This window comes from Triturus cristatus, chromosome 11 (genome assembly GCF_964204655.1).
Source record: "Triturus cristatus chromosome 11, aTriCri1.1, whole genome shotgun sequence".
NCBI lineage: Eukaryota > Metazoa > Chordata > Amphibia > Caudata > Salamandridae > Triturus > Triturus cristatus.
Window position 1 is genome coordinate 1,117,533,988 of NC_140594.1, and position 27,102 is coordinate 1,117,561,089.

Below are 27,102 nucleotides of genomic sequence, written 5' to 3' on the forward strand. Positions count from 1 at the left end.
AGTAGGAAGTTGTTGTGGTATGAACTGTACAACTACAGTGATACTATGTAGGAACTAGGCAAGGTGACAGAGATTAAACCTTGCCTATGGAAGTCCTGGTTCTCATGTATATTCTCCAAGGAAAGTCTTGCTGTTTTTGTCAAGCTTCTACGGTTGAGCTCGGATTCCCTACAGTGATTAGTGTTTATTTCTAGGTGTCATATTGTGTAACTCTGTTAGACCTCAACCACAACTCACATCACCTTTGCGGCTTCCTTCCCTCAGAGCTTCAAAGTCCAGTTTCCCACATACGTGAACCCTCCTTACTCTACCTCTTCTTCATCTGGTCCCTACTCACCCAATCCCCTAAATCCATTTGTGTCCACCACCCACAGCCGGTGATCCACAACAACCACAGATCTCTGCTACTTGTGTAGGGGAGCGTCTCCTATATCTTGCGGCTGTGGCAGTAGACTTGACTCTGATATAGTTTCCAACACTCCATTGAGAAAGTTAGGGCACCAAAAGCAAGTGACAGAGCACCCATGTAATTTGGGATTTCAAAACGTCTTCTGCGATCAACATGCTAAATGAGAAAATGCAGAATATGCAAAAGTACAAGGCAGAAAAGAAAACCCTAATAAAAATGTGACTAAATTAAGAGCTGGGGACAGATGGAGAAAACTTAAGCACACATCAGAAAGGGAATAAAAATGAGTCAATGTGAATTTGATTTCAATGGTGAGCTCTCCTTTACTTAACCTACATATGGAACTGAGGAACACATCATACTATACTGTTTGCTAACTGTACTGTGTCCTTTCCTAATGTAAGATGCAAGCTCTGTTGTGGCCTTCTCTGTTTTGAAATATCACTGTGCTTCTTCTATTTTGTGTATATGTTAAGGTGCTTTGAAGTGGGTTAATGGTGGAGTAATGCAAAACATACAAACACCTACACAAATTCAATACATAACTCTGTAAGACAGTATGGTGCTACAATAATCACTGCTCATGGGAACATTGAAGTTATGTCAGCTGTGGTAGATTTCTTTCTACCTCTGGAAACATCAGGCTACCTGATAATGGAAAACTGCCCCCAGCTCCTAAATAGTCATAGAGCACTCATGAAAATCTCTTTCAACTCAAATGCCCAAAGAAATGTTTCAGGAAGGGTTTGATGCAAAATTGGGTAGGATTGAGAATGACTTCATCTCATCCTGTGACTATTCATCTCTCTCTTCATATTTCTCTCAGACATTATGTCCAATTGGAATATGAAGTACTTTGTGAATAAACCTACCCACTCTGAAGGCCATCTGCTTGATCCAGTCTTTTCCAATGGCTGTATTAAGGTTGTAGAGGTCTTGAGCAGCACTTGGTGGGATCAATTTTCAGTGTAATTTTCGTTGGTCATTGGAGCCTAGCCCCAGATGCAGAAGATAAAATTCTGCCCTGCTTATCATAATTGGCTAAGGTTAAGACAGAGGAAACCATCTCTTTCCTTAATAATACTGGTCCGGTGATCTCTGGAACTATCAAAGCAGATGCACTGGTAGTAAATGCCTGGTTAGGCAATATGGCCGACCAGGTGGCATCCATTAGATCTGGTTCAGGTGGTCAGCAACAGCCATCACCTCCTTGGTTTAATGAGGAGCTTAAAATAATTCGGCAACATTGCAAAAAGCTAGCGAGCCTTTGATGCAAGCGAAATTTGACTGAGGACAAGGAGCAATGCAAACTTGAGCTATCTACTTATCAAAGAGGCATTAGAAAAGCCCAAGCAAAGTACTTCATTGATGAAATCACCAAGTATAATAATCTACCTTAAGAGGTTTTTAAAATCATTAAGAAGTTTACCAACCCCCTCGCTGTATCTCAGCCCATAGAATCTTCACCGAAACTTTGCTCTCAACTCTCAGACTTTTTTTAGAACAAGATTTTGGGCATCATGGGGTCCTTAACAGGTGATCGTCCTAACAACAGCATTGATTCTTATGGGTTAGACGGCCAGGAAATATTCAATGCTTCTAACAACAGTGAGCTTGGCCAGTCTGTATATCGGCACTGTATAGTTCCTCTTCCATTATCTTGCTATCTTGCAGAGTGTTCTCTCATTTTATTGGATGATTCTGATCTTGCCCTTAGAGCCTGTAAGTTGGGGTCCTCCGAAGACCCATGTCCTCCACAAATCTTGGTTGCTAATGCAGGGGCCATAAACCCTACACTTAACTTGTTGATCAACAACTCATTACGCCAGGCTTATGATCCCAGGGGCTGTAAGAACACCAGGCAAATTCCACTGCTCAAAAAACCTAAGTCCGTCCTGGCCAACTACAGGCATTTCCCTGTTACCAGCCTTTGCTAAGATCCAAAAATAATTTGTCAATTTCCAGCTTTCAAAATATCTCGACTTTAATCAATTGCTGCATATTGCCCAATCGGATTTTCACCCTGGACACTGCTCTGAGTCTGCTTTGGTTGAGGTCTCAGACACTATTAAAAAGGCTGTGGACAACTATAAGAAAGGTGCCTTGCTGCTTTTAGACATTCCAGTGGCATTTCATAGGGTCTCTCACCCTATACTGATTTGCTTGCAAGATATCGGTTTGGGTGTGACCACCCTGGCCTGGCTGCATTCCTTTTTAATCTGAACTGGGTTGACAAAGTGAGCTAAAGAACAATGATGGATTCAACCCAGATCTGTGACTGGGGGTGAATGTCTGAAAAGTTTCAGCACTCAGTCCATCATCACCTTGTATTTACTTTGCTCGCCCTAAGTGGGCAGGGTAGGCCCAGATGTGGGCCCCTTGCTCACTTAAGCTAGCCTGGCTGATGAGGGGTATTACATCGAAACCGGTCACAGGATGCTTATCCCGGTTCAGGGAAGACCTGGATTGGCAGTTCAGCCTGGACTGTTCCCATGAGGCACAAGGTCAAGACTGATTTACATATAGGTGGGTCTGAACTGGGGTGGAGAAATGAGCTAAAGAACGATGATGGATTCAACCCAGATCTGTGATTACGGGTGAGTGCTTGAAAAGTTTCAGCGCCCCGTCCATCATCTCCTTGTGTTACCTTTTTAATCGAACAGAGATCAGTTGGTGAGGATGCCGCCATTTGCTTCAGACTCTAAGTCCATTAAGTTTGGAATTTCTCTGGGTACTGCCTTGAGCCCGACATTGTTCAATGTCTATATGTCCCCTTTGGCAATTCTGGTGGTATCCTTTGGAGTGCTGATCATCTCTTACGCTGACGACGCGCAGATTATTCTAGCTTGAGATGGGAAGATCTTTGGTGCCCAAAGCAGATTTAAGACATGTCTATCAGCAGGTTTTCAATGGATGTGCTAGAGTAACTCCAGCACAACACAAGCACAACAGTGGTACTGGTTTTTCTCCCCCCCTGTTGTTGGGTGGTGAGGTTTGACCTAGTTCTGCTCCCTCTCCTCCGACTCCAACTATGGTGGTTAAGAACCTGGGAGTGAAGTTTGATAGAAACCATCTTTTAGCGCCAGCTTAAGGAGCTACACTGGCTTACCATACAGACTAGAGTGAAGTTTAAGGGATTGTTGCTTGCCCAAGCGTCTCAGCCTTTACCATCCTTCCAGAAGCTTTCATTCAGTGGACACTTTATTGGGTGTTCTACCGAAGACGAGGTGGAAGAGATGGGGAGGCACTTCCTTCTCGACGCTAGTTGCTGCAAGGTGGAATGTCCTTCCCTTGAATCTCATCCGGCCCCGGTGGTGGGCTCTTTTAAATGAAGCTTGAAAACTTGGCTTTTTAATGATGCCTTCCAGATTGTGTCCGCATGTGGCAAGACCTGGTCTATTGGACCTGCAGTGCCAGCACACTCTTTTGAGTAGCTGCACGCTTTACTAGTACTATTTGATGATCGATATCCTTCTATATCTCTTGCTCTTAAAACATATATTTTATTCCACTTTCTTATCTAACTGTTATTTTTTCCTTTTTGTCTTTCTATTTTATTTGTCTTTGGTTATTTGCTCCCTGTGTTTCATTTTATCTATCATCGCCTTAGGTTATTGTTTTGACCTTGCATATGTTCCCTCTTCTCCAGCTGTAGTTTTTATTGTACATATCTTTCCTTTCGAATTTCAGCATACTTTATTTCCCTTTTTTCTTACTCGCCCCTCCATTTTCCCTTCCTGCTTCACTTTCTGCTCCCTCTTCTTTTCCATTTCAAGTTCCCTTTAACTTCTTTCTCATTTTACTCAATCATTTTCTCTCTACTTGGGCATTAATCGTCTTCCTAATTTTCACTCTGTGTCTTTAAGAGAAAGCTTGCATGTCTTATTTATCAGTCTTTCTTTCACAAACTTTTTTGTAATCTGTCTCAGGTTACACATACAAGCTTCTGGGCTCAAGTTGCTACCTTTGATTAACCACTCACTTAGAATATGAAGTTATCTTAAGACTCACCCTGCCCCATGCGCTGCCCAGTTTGCTAGCAACAACATCATTCGCTTTAATGAGTTGTTGAAATTCTTCATCATCTCTGGAGAAGCAGTGCCCAAAAATCACAGCAGAGATCACATTAGTGACAGAATGGATGATCGGCGGAGAGGGATTCTGGCTTTTCCCTGTGAGCAAAAAACAAAAAACATAACAGACTGGAGCAAGTTATAGTAAACCAGAGAGCTGTTGGGTCCATGGCTTACCGTACCTAGAAAACAAAGCTAAACAACAGTGGATTGGAATGCTTTGCAGAATAATTTAAGAGGTTATTTCAAGAATTTTGCCTACACCCCTTTTGAGGTGAAGCCTAGAAAGAACTTGCATTGTGTCTTCGAGACAGACATGTTGTATTCTACTTTGTGACCTTATAGCTCACCCCTGCATTTTATTTGTCAGTGTCCTTAAAAATTCAATAGTTAACTAACATGGGGCAATGCCCCAGGACTTGTACTCTTCCACTTGCCTTGTTTATTTCCTGGAACAGGGACCATTTTTTTTAAATTTTCAATGAGCACTTTCTACAAGTGTGTTTCTTTTGTTTCCCTTGCTCAGTGCAGCACCCGCTTCATGACAACTGCGCTTCTTCTATGTGTGCGTTTCATTGTTTCTTAGTTTCCTGCTTGTCTCTACGAGTGCTCCTGTTTTACCAGCTCTGCTGTAGATAGGGCTGTAAATTTTGTTTTTGGTTGTGCCCCATCTGGTGAATTTAGTCTGATTACAAACCCCCTCCAGGCGGCGAGTTGTCTTGCCCCGCTCCCCTTGCCCGTTACCACCAACTGCGCGCTTTTACCTTAAATCACCACTGGCAACTTCTCGGGTGCCTGAAAAGGTCGCAGTTTATTCATCAAACATAACTTTGTACATTTCAATTGTTCATGGTTGTATACACATTTATTGTCCATGTTAATTATTTACATCTATTGCTCCTTAAACTTTTTCTTGCATTATGGACCCAGCCTCCTCAGTCACCTGGGAGGGGAGGGGCCCTTTTTCTGGGCTTCCGATTCATGGGTCTAGGCTTCAGCTTGCTACCGATTTGAAGGGTGCCCGTCTGGACCTGCCCGGGCCGCAGCACGTGCCATCACGCTCACCCTGTAGCTCTTCCGTGGGCCCTCCCTTCTCCCAGGGGTCCCTGCCGTGTGGCATCCCAAGGACCGTACTTGAGCATCAATTCTACCTTTTGAGGCTGAGTCCTTGCCATCTTCTCTCTCTGTACCCCTGTCATGAGGCATCCCAAGGGTCCTGCGGGAGCATCACATCTACTCTTTCTATGGCAGCACGCCACCCCTTGGCTGCCTCAGTGCCCCTGCGGTGAGGCATCCCAAGGACACTATGAGATCCTTCCATCTACCTACTCGTAAGATTTCTCTTTTTACTAATTTTTGTTGAGTTTGATTCCGCTACCCCTCCAACCTTATGGCTGCGATGCCCGAATCTTAGGTGTGGGTGGGTGGGATTCTTCTCCTTCCTTTTTTGCGAGGGGTGGGAAGAATGTGCTTCTTCAGGCCGTTAGCCCCCTTTTATCCCCCCTTGCCCTAGCTAGCTCGCTCCTTGATTGAGGGGGCTCGCTTTGCCTGAAAGAGGGCCAATCCTGGCCCCCACCGGCCTAGCCGGCATGCAAATGAGGGCGGGGGAGGGCCTCCCGCCTCCGGACGGTGTTTTACCCGGGCCTCCATTGGGTCCGTCTTCGCCTACCCGGCCCGGGTTCAGAGGGCCTGAGATGGGAAGCACTTGTTTAAGAAACAATTAATGGGGAACAGGGAAGGGGATCTAGCTACAGAATGCTTTGAGCAGAAGCCGATTAGACCGTCCATCTTCAGAGAGATACGTTTAGTATTTATCCATCTAGGTCACCATTTGACAAACAAAAATCTTGTAAAGCTTAACTACGTTATTCTTTACCAGTGAAACACGACTATTTGTGATTCATCTGAAAAATAATTTCAAACTTATTTTAAGAACATACTTGTGCATTAAAAGTAAATTGCTTGTAGGGGAAATAATGAAGATTGTTCACGCATTTACATTTCTAAAGTACTGTTTTCAAGATGTACGGTTCCGTTAAATAAACCCACGGCAGAACCAGGAACGAGTACACAAATAGTATGTCCCAAGTTGGCGTCATTCGTCACAACGCACTGTGCAGTTGGAGGCCTTGGTTTTGATATTTCACAAGAGCTGTTCCTGAATTGACGGCAGCATGTCCGCGCTGTGTAGAGCCGCCTGCCTGAGGTTGCTGCCTCTGGCCTGGGCCCTCCTTCAACGCACTGTAAGCATACATATCATAAGTTCGGGGGACTGCTAAAGGCGTACATTTACAGAAGATGCATATGTTCCTAGTTCTAGTTTTGGGTTGGCTCAAAATACCCCACCCCAAACCCTGCAAACAACGGACTGGATTGCAGTGATCATGTGCGAACTGTGTAGTGCATCTATTCTGTTTATTTATGGGGTCGACAGACAAACCCTACTTTTCTCCATACCTCTTGAACAGGGGAAAAGAGAGATGTTTCAGTAAGTTGAGATATAAATGAACAATCCTGAAATTTGTATATACTATACCAGTGGCGGCTGGAAGGGAAAGGGGGTAGGGAAAAAATGCAAAAAAAAACCACTCACCTCCTCACAGTCACCATGACCGTCTCTTCACCATCGTGTCTCCTTCTCCGCTGAGTCCCAGAAGCAGAAGCACACAGGCTCCCCTACGCCAATCAAAATACTGCTGCAATGCAGTGTTGTGATTCGTCTGTGCACACAGGCTCCCCTAAGCCAATCACAACATTGGAGCATTGAAGCGTTGTGATTGGTCTGAGCGCCGTGGTTGGTATTTATTACTCATTCACAGTGCACAGTTTGCATAGCCCACTCTGATTAACACATTTGCTTTGAGGACTTGAATGTTCTGCTGGCACGTGGCCTATAGCCTCTCACCCGATCACTAGGAGTTAACTACTTTAGTGTTGTCCCTGGCAGGGTACAGTCATTACAGCTGTGCTGTGTGATTCCTCTTTGTCGGGCGATTTCCTAGGTCCAATAGGTGCCGTTCGTCAGATTCCTTTTTTAGACAATATATTTCTATATACCCTGCTCGTCTCTTTGCACCCACAGTGCTGGTAAAAGAAAATATTTTCGATACCCTGCTTAGGAATTCGGGCAGCCAGAAGGAGGCTGGGCCTCACCAAAGTGACTTTTGTTTCTTAAGTTCTCTGCTGAAAGGGAGTGGTGTGACAGCTCTCTCAACAAGGTAATCCAATCCTCTCCTGCCTCAGATCTGATGAACATGTTCTGTCAGAGAGACAGGGATGCAACTGGGTAATTCCTACATCATACACAATCCAGCTTCTGCGCAGTGCAATGTAGTTAACCCTTTCAGGCCCCCGACAACAGTCAAGTTGAAATGCGTTACATAAAATGTGAACATTCTATTTAAAACCACTTTCTTTCTTGGCCCTAGGGAATAAAATAACTGAAAACGATCTCTGTTCCTGTTAGGGTCCACCAATATTGGCGTATATCACATACACTATATGTCTCCATGGCGCCTTGCTGCATAAGCCCTCCACCATTCCCTGCTTACCGCCAACACGACAGGCCCATCACTGCCATCTCGTGTGCAATCTTGTATTAAACATTAAACAACCATCTGAAGAAACAGTGTCCTGCTTTGGTGAACACTCAGTTACATTATCTTGTTGAAAAACCTAGTAGATCTGCAACAAGATATCCTACATCATTAAATGCTCCAATTTTCACCTCCCCGCCTACATTTCAAAACTATTATTGAACACTGATCAATCCCTAAGACACCATCTCTCTTGTGGCTCTTTACACCTACTTAGCCCACATCCTAAATCCAGTACTCAAATCCACCAATCTTGGAAGTGCCCCATCCAACCCTTTCAGCTTTCAAGCAATTACCTAGAATGTATGGTCTGACCTTCCTATTAAACCTTGGTCTTGTCTATTACTTAGCCATAATGCTTGCAAAACCGCTGTGACATTACCCTTATTCAAGACACCTGCAGCACACCTCACTTTCGAACTACAACTGAGTCTCTAGTTCTGTTCTTCTGCAAAAAGTTGAATACTTCTGTGCTGACAAACCTACTGAACCCCTTCACACTTAATTTCTGTGACCTCTGCTCTACTGAATCAGTCTTGCACATGAAGCTATCATCGCCTCCACCCACCTTATCCTCATATTACTTGATCTACATGCTACTTTTGATAGCTAACTTGGCATCCTAATGACCCTTGGAGTTAGTGGCTCTGCTCTCAATTGGTTCTCTTCCTACCTTTGGAACCAGCTTTACTAGTGTACTGACAATCCATCAGAATCCCTACCACTCCACTTCTGGTTAATGTCCCCCAAGGCTCTCCTTTGGGGTCAGTTCACTTCTTGCTATTTACCACCTTGCTTGGTGATCTCATCTTTTTAGGTTAACACCTCTACATGGATAGACATAAATATTTTCCTCTTTCCCCACTTTCTCACTCCATTTTGCAATCTCGGATATCAGGCTGTTTTGCTGTCATTGGTCACGCTCCCTCATGCTGAACTCTGCTAAAACAGTGGTTCTATATTTGCGCTCCTTCTCTAGAAGAACCTACAATCCAAACTCTATCTAATTCCCAATGAACGCTCTCACGTTTGCCAAGTCAGCTAGAACTCTAGACATATTTTTAATTCCTCCATTCAGATGGAATCTTTCAATACCAGAACAGCAAGATATCAAATCCTAAACAATTGTGGAATACACTCCAAAACCCCCTTCTGCAGAGACAACACTGATGAAGTCACCAGTTATTAACACCCTGGATTATTGCAAAACTGATTTAGAAGACCTTCCTTGTAACATCTTTGATCTACTTTACAATATATTAAACTCTCTGCAGTACTATTCAGTCGAACCAGAATAACACCTACTTCAACCTTTCAACTTCAAACCAGTTGTCTTCCGGGTATGAATTGGGCCCTTTAAGAACTGTTAACATTGGTCTTCAAAGCTGTGCATTGATCTGCCTATGTTACTTTTTACAGTACTATTTCCCCTTATAATTCCCTCATGGATTTTAAGATTAGTCAACTAGCACTTCCTAACAACACCTAAATCACACTGAGGTGTGTAGAGATTCTGGTCCTTCCAACGTCTTGTACATATTCACTCAAATGCTGTCCCACTGAACACCAGGGCCAATGGTATGAAACAAAACTATAAACACTCCTTTTGAAACTTGAATGGCACAGAGATTGAATGTTTACCACAAATGTAAATGTATCCACCTTTGTTTTTGGCATATATACCTCATGCTAACGGCTTCTACCGTCTATATTGATATCTTCTATACATTATTGTGTTCGTTTTCTTCTGATGTCTTTGCTGTTCATAGTGTCCAAACAATGGCTTATTTACACCTTTCTGTCATACCCTCATTGCTTTCTGTAACTCCACAAACTCCATACATTTTCATTTTTACCGTAATTCATTCTCTGCCTCTTATGCAGCATTCCTGAATGAAATGCTACAAGATCCTCGAAATAAAAAAAGTTAAATATTTCCTACCTGTTCCTTTCTGCTTGAGTGACAGTTATCTAAAAGTTGGTCAAGACTGTTTCCTTGGTCAAGTTTCATACAAGGATCCCACAAGCAGACCAAATACATATGGTGGGACCAGCAGACTGCCAAGCTGTACAGTTTCCAACAGTTCATGCAGATTGCCTAGTGGATGGGTCTATGTTGCATGGCCTGTGTATCCTTGTTCCTAACCCTGTTTATTGCAATATGTTGGTACTTAAGCTGGCAATGGACCAGAATTCCTTAGTTCTATTCTGTACATATCCTCTAGCTGTATAAGGTTCAATTTAACTGAGTGTCCGATGGGCTCAAAGTTGCAGGACATGGCTATATTGCAGATCCTGAAGATGCGTAGCGGTGCCCATAAGGTGATGAGACTCTCTCTACTGCTCTTCACAAGTGCAGACCACTCTCCATGACATGGAGGAGATGGTTGCTTCTGCACACAAGGACTTTGTGAAAAGGCCCGTAAGTGGAACACTATGAGCCTGTGTCACAGAAAATCACTAGTCCCATTTCACTTCAGACATTCAGCTCATATACACAAATTAATTTTTTTCTGCGTATAATGGGGCACTACGCAGTGAGGTTAGGGCCTATTGGCCTTTAAAAGCATTAATGTAAGTTAACTTGTTTTGTGCTGATTCCAGTACAGTGTCTGGAGTGAGTCAGTGTCAAATTAGGGTATTACACTGGAAATGGGAGTGCGAAGGAGAGGAATGTTCTTAGTTTCTGGACACTGGTTTTTTATGTAATGATAAACCATATATGAACAAATGTTTATTGGTTCGAAAAAGTGTGATAACTAGATATAATAGATCTTGTCTGCTGTCATATGTTGGGTTGGTGGCACCAAGTTAGTGCTAGGCCCCCATCGCTGGAGAATTATGATCACACCGACACAGGTTTACTTAGTACTGCACACTAATCACAAGGTAGACTCCCCTGGCCTTTAGATTAGCTCTGCTGAGATGTAGTCAAAGCAACCATTAATGTCAAAAGTGGTGAGGTCCATTATTTAAACCCCCTTAGGAAATACACATTGTGGGATGACCCATCCCAGCATAACATTCCTCCTTTACCCAGACGTCAAAAACACACAAAAAATAATGGCTCCTGCACAGTATCAACACAAAGTAGGACATCAAGTAATAACTGAAATCAAGGGAGTCCAAGAAGAAAAGGAAAGAGAGGGAAAATGAGGAGTGAAAAGAAGAAGTGAGAGAGAGAGAGACAGAGACAGAGATAACCTCTTGATGGTAGTTCCAGCTCATAAACTGGCTTATTTTGCCACAGAGTCTTGCAGACGGGAGGATCTCATTGGATGCGGCCTGAGGTGGTATCTCTCGGTCCAACGCCACTTGGAAGTTCCACTCCCACTTCCGGGTCTTGCTGGCATTAAAGGAAGCTCAAGAGGGTGGTTAGGTTTGGATGAACTGCCCACAGTATGTAACCATCCCTAAGAAACTGCGTAAAACAGTGACAGTGGTGGGTGCTGGAGCTGCTTGGATGTCGTGGGCTTTTGCAGGATCTGACATGATTCCCTCCTCTGAGAATCGGTACCCAAAGAACGCTACCACCATCTGAAGGAAGGCACATTTCTCTTTGTGAAGTGTGAGGCCATTTTCCTTTAGCCATTGGAATGTCGCTTTAAGGCGGTCCAGGTGTTCTTCAAGAGTAGGTGTGTACCAGAATGTCATCTCGGACATTGATGACACCTGTAAGGCCAGCGAACACTCCTCTGATGTTGTCCTAAAAACCTTTCCTGTGCTTGACACTCCAAAACTGAGGTGTTTATACCTCTGCAGAACCACATGGTTAGAGAAGTTGGTGATTGCTTTTGATTCCGGTGTGTGCAGTAACTGATGATAACCTGCCCATAGATTCATCTTAGACAACCACAAGCCACTAACCACAGCCGCAGTGTCATTAACCATGGGCGTCGGGTGTCTCTCATGTTGGATGGCCACATAGGGTAGATGCATGTTGACACATATCCTGACATCTCCTGGCTGCTTGGGTTTTTTAATGGGACCACGATCAGGGATACCGACGGCATAGAACTGCCTACCGTCTCGATAATGTCCATCTGTTCTAGCTTCTGTAGTACTGCATTCACTTAGGGGCACAGATGGGATGCTAGCCTCCAATGCTTCAACATGACACGCTGGATGGAGTCATCAATGTGCAGGTGTATGAGATGGTTTTTGAGGCATCCTAATGCATCAAATAATGTTGCAAACTCATTTAGCAGTTTGTCCATGGTACCCAGATGGACACTGAAAACATAAGCGACTAGTTGAAGACGTTCCACTGTCCGGCAGCTCAGCAACATTGCTGAGCCACACTTGGTCATGTATACTTTGGCATGAGTGGTGTGAGACTCATGCTTGATCTCCGTCGCGAATACACCTGATAGTGAGAACAGCGTTGATGATCAATGCGCAAAGGCTAGGGTTAATGTGGGACATAAGGTCGGTTGTAAGGGGAGAGTCTTCAGGACATCCTGAACCAGAATATTAATGGAAGCACCTGTAGTGATCAACGCCGGCAGCCGATGACCTGCCATAAACATTCTGCATTTAGGGATGGGTCTCAACGGATATCAGCCAGGCTGCAGAGAATGAATGAATGTTATCATCTTCTATGCCTTCCTCATCCTCTGAAAGGTTCCAGAGTCTGCATAGCATGCACTGCTTTGGTCTTCTGCTCTCTTTTGAATGTGGAAGAGCGGCACACCTTAGTGAGATGGTTGGGTGTGTTGCAGACCTTCCACTTCTTACAGGCTCGGTCTTTACGTGTTTTTGCAGAGTCGCTTCCATGTGCGCTGCTCGAACTGTGAAGAGTTCTTTGGACCAACTTATCATCAGCAAATCACCCATGGGCAATCCCAGGAACCAAAGAATGCTTCCCCTGAGCTTGATTGAGGAACAGCCTTGAATGAACTGCACCTGAATCGCATCATTAATGCCTGGCAAGATGCAGGTACTTGCCAGGTCTTTGAGTTGAGCGTAGAAAGTGTCCACTGACTTCAGGTAGCTGACAAGCCTGGCGCTGCAAGAATCTCTCATAATCAGGATGTGATAAGTGCTCGAAGTGGGCAGTTAACGCCTGTTTCAATGTTGAATATGTGAAAGGTGGGCCAGTTTCCACAACAGACTTCCCCAACTTCTAGATAGCCAACCCCTGTTATCTCCCAGTGCCACAGATGCAAAGTAGGTCTCCTGCTGCTCCACCCAATCCTTTCATTTGGCAGCTAGGGCCGGTGGAGGGCCATCTATAACAAATGGCCCCAGAGCAGGGATTGAGGTCATGAAGAAGCAGACCGAGGCTTGTCACCACCAACACAGGGATCTGAGCACTGACCTGGGGCAAAGTCACTCAATTACAACCCACAAATGGTGCAGCAGAAGGATGAGCAGGTGCAGGATGAAGCCAAAGGGTAGTGGTCTGACCTGCAATGAACTTCACGTGTCGAAGATACTCGTAGTTGTATGCTATCATTGGTCTTTGCACAGGGCAGGGCCTGATGGCCTTCATGCAGTCTGCACACTTGCAAATGTTCCTCTGGTCCGGCCCGCACAGCTTCGGGGCATGCACATTGTGAATGCACAGGAAAACTCTCCCCCGCTGGAAACCTGAAAGGGCTGGATATTCTGCAGGACAAACCAGGTGCCACTTGGCAGGCTGCGCAACAGGCAGGGAGGCACTTCTTGCCTCTAGCCTTTGCAGATGCAGGACTTATGAGGCCACAGCAGTAGACAAGCACTAGGTGGTCACAGCAGCATTACTGCCCCATTATGGGTAGCACAAACCTTCTGATATGGTGGCGGGGCCTGGTATCAGCCATCAGTTGAGAATGCCAACCCCACAGGCACCAGGCGGTGCAGCGCCGACCTGGCAAAAGCAGCCAGATGATGCGGCTTCTCCCTGCAGGCACCACAGTGTTCCATCACCTACATGTCAGCAGGATGTGAGCGTGCACCGCCATGCACTCGGACCAGGTAACTGGAAGTACAGGCCACATGGGTGCAGCGGGACCGCAGGATATGCTCTGCAAACAGAATATAGGAGTGAAGGCCACCGTAAGCAGCAGAGGCAGCACACATACGGGTGAGTCAGAGCTCGCTCGTCGCTAGTTGTTGGGTTGGTGGAACCACGTTAGTTTTTAGGCCCCACCAATGGAGTATAATGATCACACCGACACAGGTTTACTTGGTACTGCATACTGACCGCTAAGTAGACTTCCCCAAGCCTTTTAATTATCAACACTGGTGGGGTTCATTATTCAACCCACCTCAGGAAATACACAACATGGGATGACCCATCCCAACATAACTTTATTTTTTACAAAAACAATGGTCCTTGATAAGGCTCAATATTAATCGAAATAAATGTAGAATGCAATCTCTTCCTTATAGTCACTGTCCAGCCGGACAGTGAGATTTAATCAGTAGATATGTTCAAAGAATTCTCAGCAACACATGAATAAAGTGGGACACAGACCTGTATCCTACATAAAACATTAGACATAAAAGGACAAACAATCAGGCAAAACAAAAGGAGGCTTGTTGGTGAATAATCAAAGTTAAACAAGCATAATGAACAACCAAAAACCGTTACAAATTAAATATGAATGAGTTTGTATACACGGTTTAAAAAGTCGACGACGTTTCGATCCCTTCTAAACACATAATGGGATCATCTGCAGGACAAACTTAAATAAATGCCTGAAAGACATGAGGCAACGGTTGTGAGGTGCTAATGAGCAGGGGGACTGAAAAGATTCCACGAGGATGGTTGCGGTGCTCTTAAGTAAATAAATTACTTGGCGTTGCTATTTAGCAAGGAGTCTGTTCCGGCAATTGTGGAGGCAGACATTAGGGAATTGTCAAGCTAGTCCGGCTCTAAGCGGTGAATACTGCGTGGTGCTAGGAGCTTGGGGATCCGGGTCGGCACAGTGTCCATCCCAACATAACACCATACACTGAATTGTGACATGCTGCTTGTTAGGTGTATCGCTTCAAGTGCTAAACACGGGTGACAGATGCAATTATCTAGCAAAAAGCTATCTGTGCCCTGCTGAAAGTTCTACTACAATCAGAGGTAAACCAACTATTGCGAGAATGGGTACCGTCTATTAAGTATATAGTTGTTCTCCTTGGCTAAGCTGGCACTGTATATAAATGGTAGTTGTAGTATTAATGTTATGTTAAAAACATTGCAGATCTGGTTTGATATGCTCATTCTATAGCAGCGGGGGCATTATGTTTTCTGAAGTACCTTTCACTCATGCAGCCTGTCAGCTCCCTATCACCATAACAGATTTTTCCTGCATCGTGCCTGTCTTGGTGTCTTTTGCATGTGTCAGTTTTGCATTTCTATCAGCAGTCGGTTCAAATTAACTCGAGAACAACTTAGGACCAGTACTAAATGAAATTACTACTCTCTTTTCCCTCCCATTTTGTATTTCCATTATTGTGTTTTCCAACTTACCTTCCTTAGTTCATAAATGTATGAGAAAGTGTTCCTGTATTTAAACCTTAAATAACACCTCATAGTTGATGCATCCAGAGAAGGCTTAAACAAAGTAGATTAGTCAAAAATCTTCACCTACTAGCATTTTCCATCCATCACTCTTTGCTGTTTCCTTGATTTTAGCCTTCTTGACCACTGCAATTACATCTGCTAAAGATGCCAACTAATATATACACAATCTCTCCTGAATATGCTCGTTATTGACATACATTATGATCTGGTAATAAAGTAGCTCATCATGTAAAGTCCCAAATCTACACGTAAGAGCAAGCCTTATTGGGTTTGAGACATCATCTTCCACAGGCTCCAATTTGTTCTGTTTTCTCATGAGAAAGTTGTCCCTGTCAATCGCAATACACACAGGGGTAGAATAATTTGTATCCATATCCTCTAGCGCATGTTGAAATACATCAGAATCACTTGAACTGCAAGGTTTTTTTCTATGATGTTGTACACTATGAGCCCCTGAGGACATAATGAGTGGAACAGTATTTTCTTTTTTCTCAATTGCGATAACTATTCAGCCTCAATAGTGTCAATATTGTTAGGAAAGTACCCTTTCCACTCATGCCATTTAATGACTGGACCACCTGAGGAAGTTCAAAATGGTTGTGGTGGTGTCAATGAAAAAGTATGAAAAGCACACATGACTCTATAAGTTACCTTCCTCTAGAACAGTACACATTACAAATAGTCCTACACACTACTATTGAAAGGTGTACATTGCAATCTCAAGCTGTGTCCTATTTAGAGGAGAGTTACTGCAAAATGCCCCCAAAAGAAGGTAGAAAATTAATCCACTTGTATGCTGGCGAAGATCTGCACGCAAGTTCTACGTACTGCCACCGTCCAGGTATAATCCACTTTGCACCTCAATCTAGTGTGAAACTCCCTGCAGTCCCACTGACATGACCTTAAATGGGTATTCTATTCCTACCACTGTTGAGGTGTAACCCACTGTGCACTGCAAACTCGCAAAAAATCTCTCCACACTCTCAATCATGTGCACTAACATTATATTATATGTGTGTAAGTTGAAAAGCTGTTAAAAAAAACTGCAGTAATATAACTCACAGCAAAAAAGAAACACTGGCCAGGAGCAACACAATTACTAGCTCCTCATATTAAAGCAGGCAATGCTGGCAACAATTCCACTCCGAACTAGTCACTATACAAATGTATGTACATATCTGCAGAGGCGATACTAGAGCCCAATTCTTGGGGGGGCTACGAATTTTTTTTTTGGGGGGGGGCTAATTCTTCCATCAATAGGCAGAGTGGAGATGCAGGGGCTCAAAGAAGGGGTGAAAAACACATTAACAAGTAAATACCTGTGAAGTACTCGGGTCCGGCTGTGTGTGGGCCCGGGAAGCTGTCTCAGCCCGTGCTGACACACACGATGGGGGGGGGGGGGCTGAAGCCCTTTGATACCTATGGGCGTTGCGAGCCTGCATCTCTGTGACAGCAGGGTATACAATAGCGTGGGTGTAGCACAGTTGCAGATTCCTTGGCTAGCAGCTGGGCGCACAGGCAAAAATTACTTAAAAAGAAAGTACTCACTGCCTAAGGGACTCTGTGCCAGCAGGCACTGCACTCCTAAGTCTTGCCACTGCCAGCACCTTGAAATAATCACTCTTCACTAAGCACGTACAGTATCGTGCGTATTAATGCCTTCAACCCCAGTTCAAAATGGAGGTCACGTTAAGTGTGCACGTCACAATTACGTATCACTGGTTTCTTAGCAACTGCCTCCTCAAAGGTTGCCATCTATTAAACTCTTTGACGTGCATGCGAACATGTCAAAAGCCCTTTCTGGCAACTTCCCAAATATCCTCCTCATCATCGCTACATGTGTGCTTCGAGTGTTGCTGTATTTTGGCCTCAATCGACCAATCTGACTCGGGCAACCAGGCTCCTGCTGACTGGTCCCGCAATCTGCGGTTCCTTTGGCGCAAAACTGCAGAAATTCCTAGATACAATCACCCAGCTCTTTGTCAAACTTGTTCAGTAATATGCCAGGGGAACAACTACGTAGGTGTAGTGACCTGGGTCAAGGGGCACTAGGACCCTGCACATGACCATTGGGAGAGGACAGCAACCGGACACCAATTCCGGTCAGGGAGTGGGGAAGGCATTGCACAGGGATGAGGGCTAGGAAGTGGACGTGCATGTGGGCGCCATGACGAAGATACAATAACGAATCTAAAGCTGACCCAGCTGTCTGCGCGTGTTCTTGTGTGGCGACACGACAACTGGCGACGAGGGTGGGATCTGGAATGGCCACCAGAAGCGCGTGCCACAGACGATCAGATGGAACCAGGAGCCCACCCTGATCCGCCTACTGCAAAAAACAAAGGACATCGGGAGTCCACCCCGGTCGCAAGAAATGGAGCCAGGAACCTATCCTGGTCCGCCAGCCCCCAGACGAGAAGACGCGAAAGCGGGAGCCCACCCTGATCGTGAGTAAAGCGAAGCCAGGAGCCCACCCTGATCCACGTGCAGAGAATAGAAGCGACTTCGGGAGCCCACCCCGCCCGCATCAAGTGAAGAAGGTGAGGAGAAGGGGTGCAGGGCATCTGACCGTGACTGCAGCCGCCCACTGACGAACAAGATAGCTCTGAGCCTCCCGCGTAGATTTCAAGCTGAAATCCTGCGAGAACTCGGCGGCCATCTTAGAGTTAGGCGGGAAAACCAATCAAAGGCTGAGAAGAGCCCGGCGCCCATCTTGGAGTCGGGCAATGGAAGAGATAGCGAATCTCACTGAAAAAAATATTGGCAGCCATTTTGGAGTCAGGCGGGAGAGCCAATAAGGAGCTGAAGAAGGCCAGTCGGCCACTTTGAAGTCAGGCAACACTGAAAAAGGCCCAAAAAGAGGAAAAAAGAGAGAAACAAAAGTGAATTACAACAACGAAAGGTGAAAGAAAGAAAATAAAGGATAAATAAAAAGAAATTATAAGAAAATAAAGGGAAAAAGGAGAAATAAAGAGAAATTACAAGAAAGAAAGTTGAAAGAAAGGAAACTAAGTACAGCAAAAGAAGATAGTCTGCACAACAACAAAATGACAAAAGACGCAAGCGACAGGAATAGCGCAGAAGCAATTTCCCGCTGACCATGACCAACAAAACCAGAACAGCTACAGATGTCGGAGCTTCCAGGGGCAGTGTGGCCAACGTTGGCAGCAGACTTCTATGGGCCATTGGACACGGGCAATTACTTGCTAGTGGTCATTGATGAATACTCCAGATTTCCCATAGTTCGACATCTCTCGTCAACATCAGCGACCGCGATGTTGCCCATACTTGATGACATATTTGCAGCCTGGGGTTCCCCACAAACAGTGAAGACAGACAACGGTCCTCCTTTCTCAGGAGAGCAGTTTTGCAAGTTCATGGACTACCTAGGTATTCACCACTGGAAAATAATGTCTATGTGGCCACAAGCAAACGGCATGGTGGAGAGGTTCATGGAGAACATAAAGAAAGCCGTCCAAAGAGCAAAACTGGCGCAGATCTCCATAGGACAAGCACTCTGTCAAATACTAAGAGACTATCAAAACACCCCCACAGCTCCACGGGGCGATGTCCAGCAGAACTAGTCCTGGGAAGGACAAGCAGAACAAGTTTACCACAACTAGAAGCAAGAGCGCCACCAGAGCACAACAGCATTGCAATAAGAGACCAGGAGGAGTAAAACAAGATGAAAGGCTATGCGGACGCCAGGAGACATGCCACTCCTTCGCACCTGAAGCAAGGGGACTCAGTGTTGGTGCGCCGGTGGCAGTCAAGAAAATCAGACAGTTCGTTCTCAGATGAACCACTGAGGATAATAAACGTCAAGGGGCCAATGATAACAAGTGCATCGGGCCCCTACCGGATCACCAGAAATAGTTTCCACTTCAAGGGAATAAAGAGGGATGAAGGCGGAGGAGACACAACAGCAAAGAACAACGAAACACATGGAAAAGAGGAAGTGACGGACAGCAAGGGAAGAAGGACATACAACAGTAAGAGACAAGAAGAGGGATCACAGAAGGAAACGGAAGGAGCATGTCCAAGAAGAGTGAGCAAAAGGCCAAAAAGACTGATTGAGGAAATGTAACGATGGGGATCATTCTTTCTCTCTCTCTGTCTCTCTCTCTCTCTCTCTCTCTCTATCTCGTTACCACTTTTCCGTCATTTTTTTTCCACAAAGGGTGAGATGTAGTGACCTGGGTCAAGGGGCACTAGGACCCTGCACCCGACCGTTGGGAGGGGATAGCAACTGGACACCACTTCTGGTCAGGGAGTGGGGAGGGCATTGCACAGGGACGAGGGAAAGGAAGTGGACGTGCATGTGGGCACCACGATGAAGATACAATTGAGAATCTAAAGCTGACCTACCTGTCTGCGCGTGTTCTTGTGTGGCGACACGACAGTACGCAGACTTCTTTATTTAGGTTCATGCGAGATAAAGGCCAACACATCCTTTCCCATCAGAAGTCCAGCTGTAACTGCCCAAATCCCCCCAACACTCCCATATTCTAATAAAAACAACAACCACGGGCTGGCACTAGTATCGGTATGCACAGCGCGTGGTTTAAAGACAAACACAACACTTACCCATACAACTGTTCTTTGCAAGCTGCTTCTGTGCAGTAGTAACTTTTCTATGTAGGGTGCTTAGACATCCCTTTGGGTCTGTCTTGTGCTATAGAAAACCCCGTAAATAAATAACTTCAAATTACTGCAGACGAAACTGAAAGAGCCCAATATGGGGTTCAGATGTTTTGTTGTCATAGAAGTAGCACCCGGGTCTGGTCTCATTTACCTTTCTTTGTTGCAAAGAACTCCACCAAGCTCTGGGCCTCCTCCTGGATCCGCACTTCTAGACTTTTCTTTCCGAGTCCGAGATTCCTCAGAATGGTCAGGCCAAAGCGTCTCTGCTGCTTCCAGGTGTGTCCAGAGGAAAAGAGAACTCCTGAGTAAACAATTGTGTGTTATGTTTTTAGTTGTCTCTTCAATGTAATATGCCTATTATATTTTTAGGTCTGGCTAAAGAATACTTTGGTCCTCTCTCCTATTGTAATGCATTTTCAAGTCGAGTTACTCTACGCAAAAGGCTGCAATAAAGACTGGTTTGCCAATGGCTTTCATTTTGTAGCTAAAAATATCTTGCTTTCTCTCTCTTGTTCTTCGAGGTTGGTAAATTGAGCGCCATTAAACTGGATCTCAATAACTCCTATTATTGACAGAGCTTCGGAATGGCTGAAGTGTGGTATGAGGTAGTATATAAAACAAGTTATTTGATGCCTAACTATGCTGTTGTGAAGCACGAGCTACATACCCTTGCCCCTTGTAAGATCCTGGTAAGTCGGGGTTGCAGGGCGTCCAACAAGCTCTTCGGAGTGGGAGATTAGACCATCTCTTATAGACTGGCAGGCATTCAGCACAACCACGGGCTTCTGCCCTAGCCACACAGTGAAAACGTTTCCATAAGTCTTCGCAAGCTGGGGGTGGAAAGTAATCATGGAGCGATTTAATAGAACAGCAAAGAAAAGGAAAGCAAGTTCTACCCCTACCAAATAAATACATGATCTCTTGGGGGAAGGTAACTATTGTCTATTTCAGACCCTGGGCAGCCTGGGCAAGCCATGTTAGCTACATACTACTTATGCTACTTTATGTACAAGCTGGCATCAAAGACACACAATAGACGGAATGTAGAATACATCAAAACATTCACCCCCCAGTTAAGACATCTGGGTTAAATCCATCATTCTTTTGCTCACCATGCCACCACCTCAGTTTAGACCTGACCATATGGAAATCAGTCTTGACCCTGTGCCTCATGGTAACAGTCCGGCCCGAACTGCCAAACCAAGCCCTCCCTGGACCGGAAACAAGCATCCTAGGGCCGTTTTCGAGGTTTCACCCCTCATCAGCTAGGGTAGCTTGAATCCAGTAGCACAGTGAGCCAGGGACCTACGTCTGGGCATTCCCAGCGCACTTAGGGTGAGGAAGCAAAAGACTCACAATTGATTGACAGAATGCAGAGCACATCAAAACATTCACACCCATTCAAGAGATCTGGGTTAAATCCATCATTTGTACCTTCCAGTTAGATAGTGGCTCACGCAAACCTTGTCCCTGCCTAGACATTATTTAACTCCTGGGAATTTAAGGTACTGTTCACATTTGAAATGATCTGTTGACTGATTAGTAGAAATGATAGAATGTAAAACGACCAATTTAAAAGTCGCTCTGCTTACAGTTCATGCATATGATGGAGCAGGTAGTGCACCATTTTGTATACCTCCTCTATTTTGCATGAAAGTATTAATTGAATAACCTACTTATTATAATTTACTAATTGTGTGCCATGATATATTAAAATTAACCAACCTGCATACACAAATTACACGTGGGAACTTGCTATTTGCATGGCAATATAACTCTAATAACTAAAATACGTACGCATATTAACAGTAGTATATGTAATAATTAGATATCGCATGCTTTATGTTGCTTTTGTGACGTTTACACCTTCGTGGAGTACCGTAAAGGTAAATATACTGCTTTAAATGTCGCTATATGCTAGGAAAATACTAAAACATAAAGGGATTAGTGAGGGTATAACATTAGAAGCATCTTTTCTTTGTATTAACTACTCTTTTGTGTTTGTTTCGCTTAAGTTGACATTTTGGCCTATCGAAAACATGGCGACAGAGACCAAGTTCAGAATTGGCCACCGTCTCATGAAGCGCGAAGTCTACTGCGCAGAATCGAATGGCTCCGTGAACTTCCTAACGAACTCTGTACATGCCGTTCCTGTCAAGGATATGTTATTGGTGGACTGCCAAAAGACCCCGGATATTAGAAAATTGTATAAATTAACAATGGACCTTTTAAACTAGAAGTTGAAATATTGCAACAATCGGAATTTGGTCATAACCGGAAACATATCAGCAAAATCCATGTGAAAATGGACTATCCTAAATCAGACGTTTTCCCCCGACCAATTGGAACCTTTCTCCACCCAAAAATGTTTCATGTTATCCCGAAATTTATAATAAAAAGAGTAGTAGATTAGGGAGGGGCTATCTCTGTTCTTTCCAGACCTTTTCGATCACATTCGGCGGTTATTATGACTGCCCACCCTCTTTTACCCCACAGGCGATGACGGATGCTGGCACGATTTCTGGTCCTTTGATGATCTTTGGGACTGTAACGTGCTGAGCAAAGGACTTTCGGACTCTGAGATCTGGCCTGTTCTTTGGACAATTTAACAACAAAATTCGGTTTTGCTGAGCCAATGAAATAGAGAAAACCCAGATAGCCAGAATAGGTAAATATGGTGTTCTGCGATTTAATTAAATTGATCTAGAAATTCTAAGATTTGAAGAGACAAATGCTAATTTAATGGCATTTTAGATAAACAAATATTGATTAACAGAAATTATGAGTTTGTGGTTCTTCGATAAAAGAATAGAGGATTCTGAGTCTTAAATGTGTTTTAGTTGGTTCTAAATCACCATCAACCAATCCAACTATTTGGTCCGATCGGCCAAGTGGGCGGAGTGCCTTGATGTTTAGGATTAGGAGTCTATAGGTGACGAATGTTAATGTGTATGATGTAAGATAACTTTTCTTTCCCTATAGGTTATAAGGTACTCCCACCCACATGTCCGGCGCATCATTCCCCCTCCTGTGTGCAGACCTGTGAAAGAGAAACGTGTGAGTGTTGGTGTTATGGGCCCCGCCAAGGAATGTGTGTGTGAATGAGTTAGTTTGATGGCAGGTCTGCGACGCAAGGAGGATAGTTGTGCTCTCACTTTTTCCCCGAGTTGTTGTTTGCGCTGGATCAGATTTTCCTGGTAGCAGAGTTATGGTTTTATTACATTGGTTTGGAAGCAGTAACTGTTCCGGTAACAATAGGACCTGTAATGCCTATTTTTGATAAACAGAAGGATAGTGAGCATTGTCTGACGATTCCTTATGATGGAAACAGAGAAAATGAAATACAAAGACGAGATACAAGAGAGAATTTGTGGGGACAAACGGTAGGAATTTCTGAACAAAGTACTCCCAAAAATTTGACAGTAAATCAGAGTTTAGTAAATAGAGCAATAATGACGACAGAGTCAGTACCAGGATCACCAAAAGGAATAGAACAAACACGAAATAAGATGATTCCTGTAGGTCCTACTTCGGATTAATTAGGTGATTGGCTAAGAAGTTTACAACAAAAAGATGCTGAGCCTAAACCTCTGGATGTGTCCAAATTAAAAATAGTACTAGAGGAAATAATAGTAGGGACTATTCCTACAGAAAAATTAAAGAGCTATCAGGATGAAGAATTAATGTTTCTATGCAAAAGCATAACATGGAGAGCCAGAAATTTACATGAAAGACTAGAAGAAGTGGCAAATGAAATGGGTATTGATTTTGAAACGGTAAAGTCATTACAACAACCATATAGAGTAGATTTTTCTGAAAAAGACATTGAAAATCTAAACACGACAGGACGAATGATTCAGATTAAAGATTTAATTATATTACTGCGAAAATGGGGTGATGTAGACAAATGGAAGAATAGATGGTTTCGAAAAAGAGACGATGCAACGGATAAAAGGTTTGCAGCTTACCCAGTAAGAGAAAAGGAAAAGGTAGTAACTGAATGTCCCATGAGAGAAATTCCAGGTGGAGGATATGTACATGTCCCCTGGACTAGACAAGATATTTTGTCATTTACCAATGATTTTCCTCGACTGCGCGAAAAGCCAGTTGAGTGGGACAGGCAGATAGACAGGTTTGTGAAATTATCAAAAGTTCTATGGATTGATTTGAATAGTCTTTTTGACATAATAGTACCTGCAGATTTGTGGACAGAGTGCAAGGTAATGATTAGCTGGCCTACACAAGAATACCCTAGAGATCCAAAAACAGGTGCCCCTGATCCAGGTACAGAAAGAGGTGAGCTGTCAACCACAGCAACAGCAGCAGGTTGTTCCCCAACAGAATCAGGCGCCAAAACCGCCTTTTCCACAGAGCGTAAATCATCAGAAATACAGTAATGAGACAGGATTCTACAACGAAGAACAGGTAACTAAACTGCCGTGCGCTAGTATTGTTTCGCAGTATTGGCTACGACGCGATGAGAGTGAGTCAGAAGAAGGTTATTGACGGTGCCGAGGGGAGGAAGAGGAGTGCGTACTTGGCGCAACTCTAGAAGTAGACCAGACAGGCCCATTTGTGGATGGAAAGGTAAATGACGAAAACATTACTTTCCTAGTTGATACTGGTGCTACTCGCTCAACTGTTAGGTCAGCTGATGTTAAAAATCTTCCTCTCTCGGACGAAACGATCCAAGTAGTTGGAGTATCCAACAGACAGATAAAAACGTATCTCACTGATCCAGTAAAAGTTAGCATAGGGAAATTTTCTGAAATGCACCGCTTTGACGTGTGCGATTCAAGCCCTGTAAATTTGTTAGGGAGAGATTTACTGTGCCAGATGAATTGCACCATATTTTGAACTCCAGATGGTATAGCATTTGAGACTCCAGATGAAGATGTACTGTAGAAAATGACTATGGCTAATATGGAACCTGAGATTACTGAGGCATTTGCTGTATTTAACCCTGAAGAGCTGCCTCAAGAGTTGAAAAAGACAGTGAAAATGGAGGTATGGGATTTCACAGGAGAAGATGTGGGACTCATGAAAAATGTAGATCCTGTAAAAGTTGCTCTAAAAGAAGGAGTAAGTTACCCAAATATTCCACAGTACAAATTGAAACCCGAGATAATTGCAAGAGTTACTCCTATAATAGACAGAATGATCAAGCAAGGTATTCTGAGAGAAATAATGAATAGTCCATGTAATTCACCAATTATGGGTCTGAAGAAGCCTAATGGAACATTTAGAATAGTACAAGACCTGAGAAGAATAAACAAAATTGTTGTGTCATGTTGTCCCATTGTACCAAATCCATCTGTGATTTTGTATCAGATTCCTCATGATGCAGAATGGTATACAGTAATTGATTTTTGTCATGCGTTCTTTTCCATCCCATTGCATCCTGATAGTCAACAAATCTTTGCGTTCCGGTTTGGCGAACGTATCTTGGCATGGTGCCGAATTCCACAGGGGTACACCGAGAGTCCCTCAATATTCAATCAGATATTGAAAAAGTCTCTAGAAGATTTAAAAATGCCTGAAAGTTCAGTTCTAGTACAATATATAGATGATTTGCTTGCAGCATCAAGAACTCGAGAAGCTTGTGTAGTGGATACCATTGCACTGCTGAATCATTTGGCAGATGGAGGACTTAAAGTATTCCCATCGAAATTACAATTCTGTCAGAAAGAAGTACAATATTTAGGCCATAAAATTGAAAAACGACTGAGAAAAGTAACTGCGGATAGAATCAAGATAATAAAAGGAATGAGAGCTCCAATGACACAAAGAGAAGTGAGAATGTTTCTTGGAATGGTTGGATACTGTCATCAATGGATAAGTAATTTTTCCCTGATTGCAAAACCTTTGGTACGCTTAACCAGAAGTGATGTAAAAGATCCCATTGAATTAAATAAAGAAGAATTGATGGCTTTTAAACAATTGAGAGACAGTTTGTGTGAAGCACCAGCGCTTGGTATGCCTGATTAAGAAAAAGAATTTGAACTCTATTGCAGCGAAAGAAAGGGATGTGCACTTTCTGTATTAATACAGAAACATGGAAAACTAAGGAGACCAATTGCATATTTCTCAGCTATATTAGACCCTGTAGCTGTAGCATTGCCAGGTTTTCTGAAAGCTGTAGCAGCCACTTGCAAAGGTTTGGAACAAAGTGAAGGAATTGTGATGGGACATCCTGTGAGAGTGTTTGTACCTCATGATGTGGCAATCCTTTTAACAAGGAGCCACACCCAGTTCATGACGCACTGTCGTCTGACTAAATATGAGAAAGTTATCCTAGGTGCAATAAATGTGAGCTTGGTGAGATGTTTGAATGTGAATCCTTCAACGTTACTGCCTGATGCTGAGAATGTGGAAGTCAGAGATGATGTGGATCATGACTGTTTGGAAGTGCTTGACTTCTGTACCAAACCCCGACCTGATATAAAAGATGTGCCTTTGACAGAAAGTGACTATGTGATGTTTGTGGACGGATCATGCTTGAGAATAGATGAGGGAATTCTGAGTGCAACATATGCAGTATGCACAGTAGCAGCTGTTTTGGAAGCATTGTGTTTGAAAGGAGTAAAATCAGTCCAAGTTGCTGAACTATTTGCCTTAACAAGAGCATGTAAGTTGGGAAAGAATGTGAGAGTGACTGTGATAACCGATAGTCAATATGGCTTCTGTGTGGTGCATGCATTTGGCCAAATTTGGTCACAAAGAAGATTTTTGACTTCGAGTGGGACTCCTATGAAGAATGCTGAAGTGGTTTGAAAATTGCTTGAGGCGATACAGCTGCCTCAGCAGTTAGCTGTTGTGAAGTGTGCAGCCCACACAAAGTCCAATGACTATGTATCGGCTGGTAACCAATTCGCC

At 43.9% G+C, this 27,102-nt stretch overlaps 1 protein-coding gene across 1 annotated transcript in view; it reads right to left on the reverse strand.

Annotated features, from left to right (window-relative positions):
* LOC146786140 (cytochrome P450 2J5-like) overlaps positions 1-27,102 on the reverse strand; it is a 220,208-nt gene that overhangs the window by 181,143 nt on the left and 11,963 nt on the right. The window contains exons 2-4 of the mRNA XM_085635643.1: positions 20,894-21,056; positions 20,378-20,527; positions 4,421-4,581 (exon numbers count right to left, since the gene is read on the reverse strand). Of these exons, the coding sequence (XP_085491769.1) occupies positions 4,421-4,581; positions 20,378-20,527; positions 20,894-21,056 (474 nt within the window). The remainder of the gene's footprint in view (positions 1-4,420; positions 4,582-20,377; positions 20,528-20,893; positions 21,057-27,102) is intronic.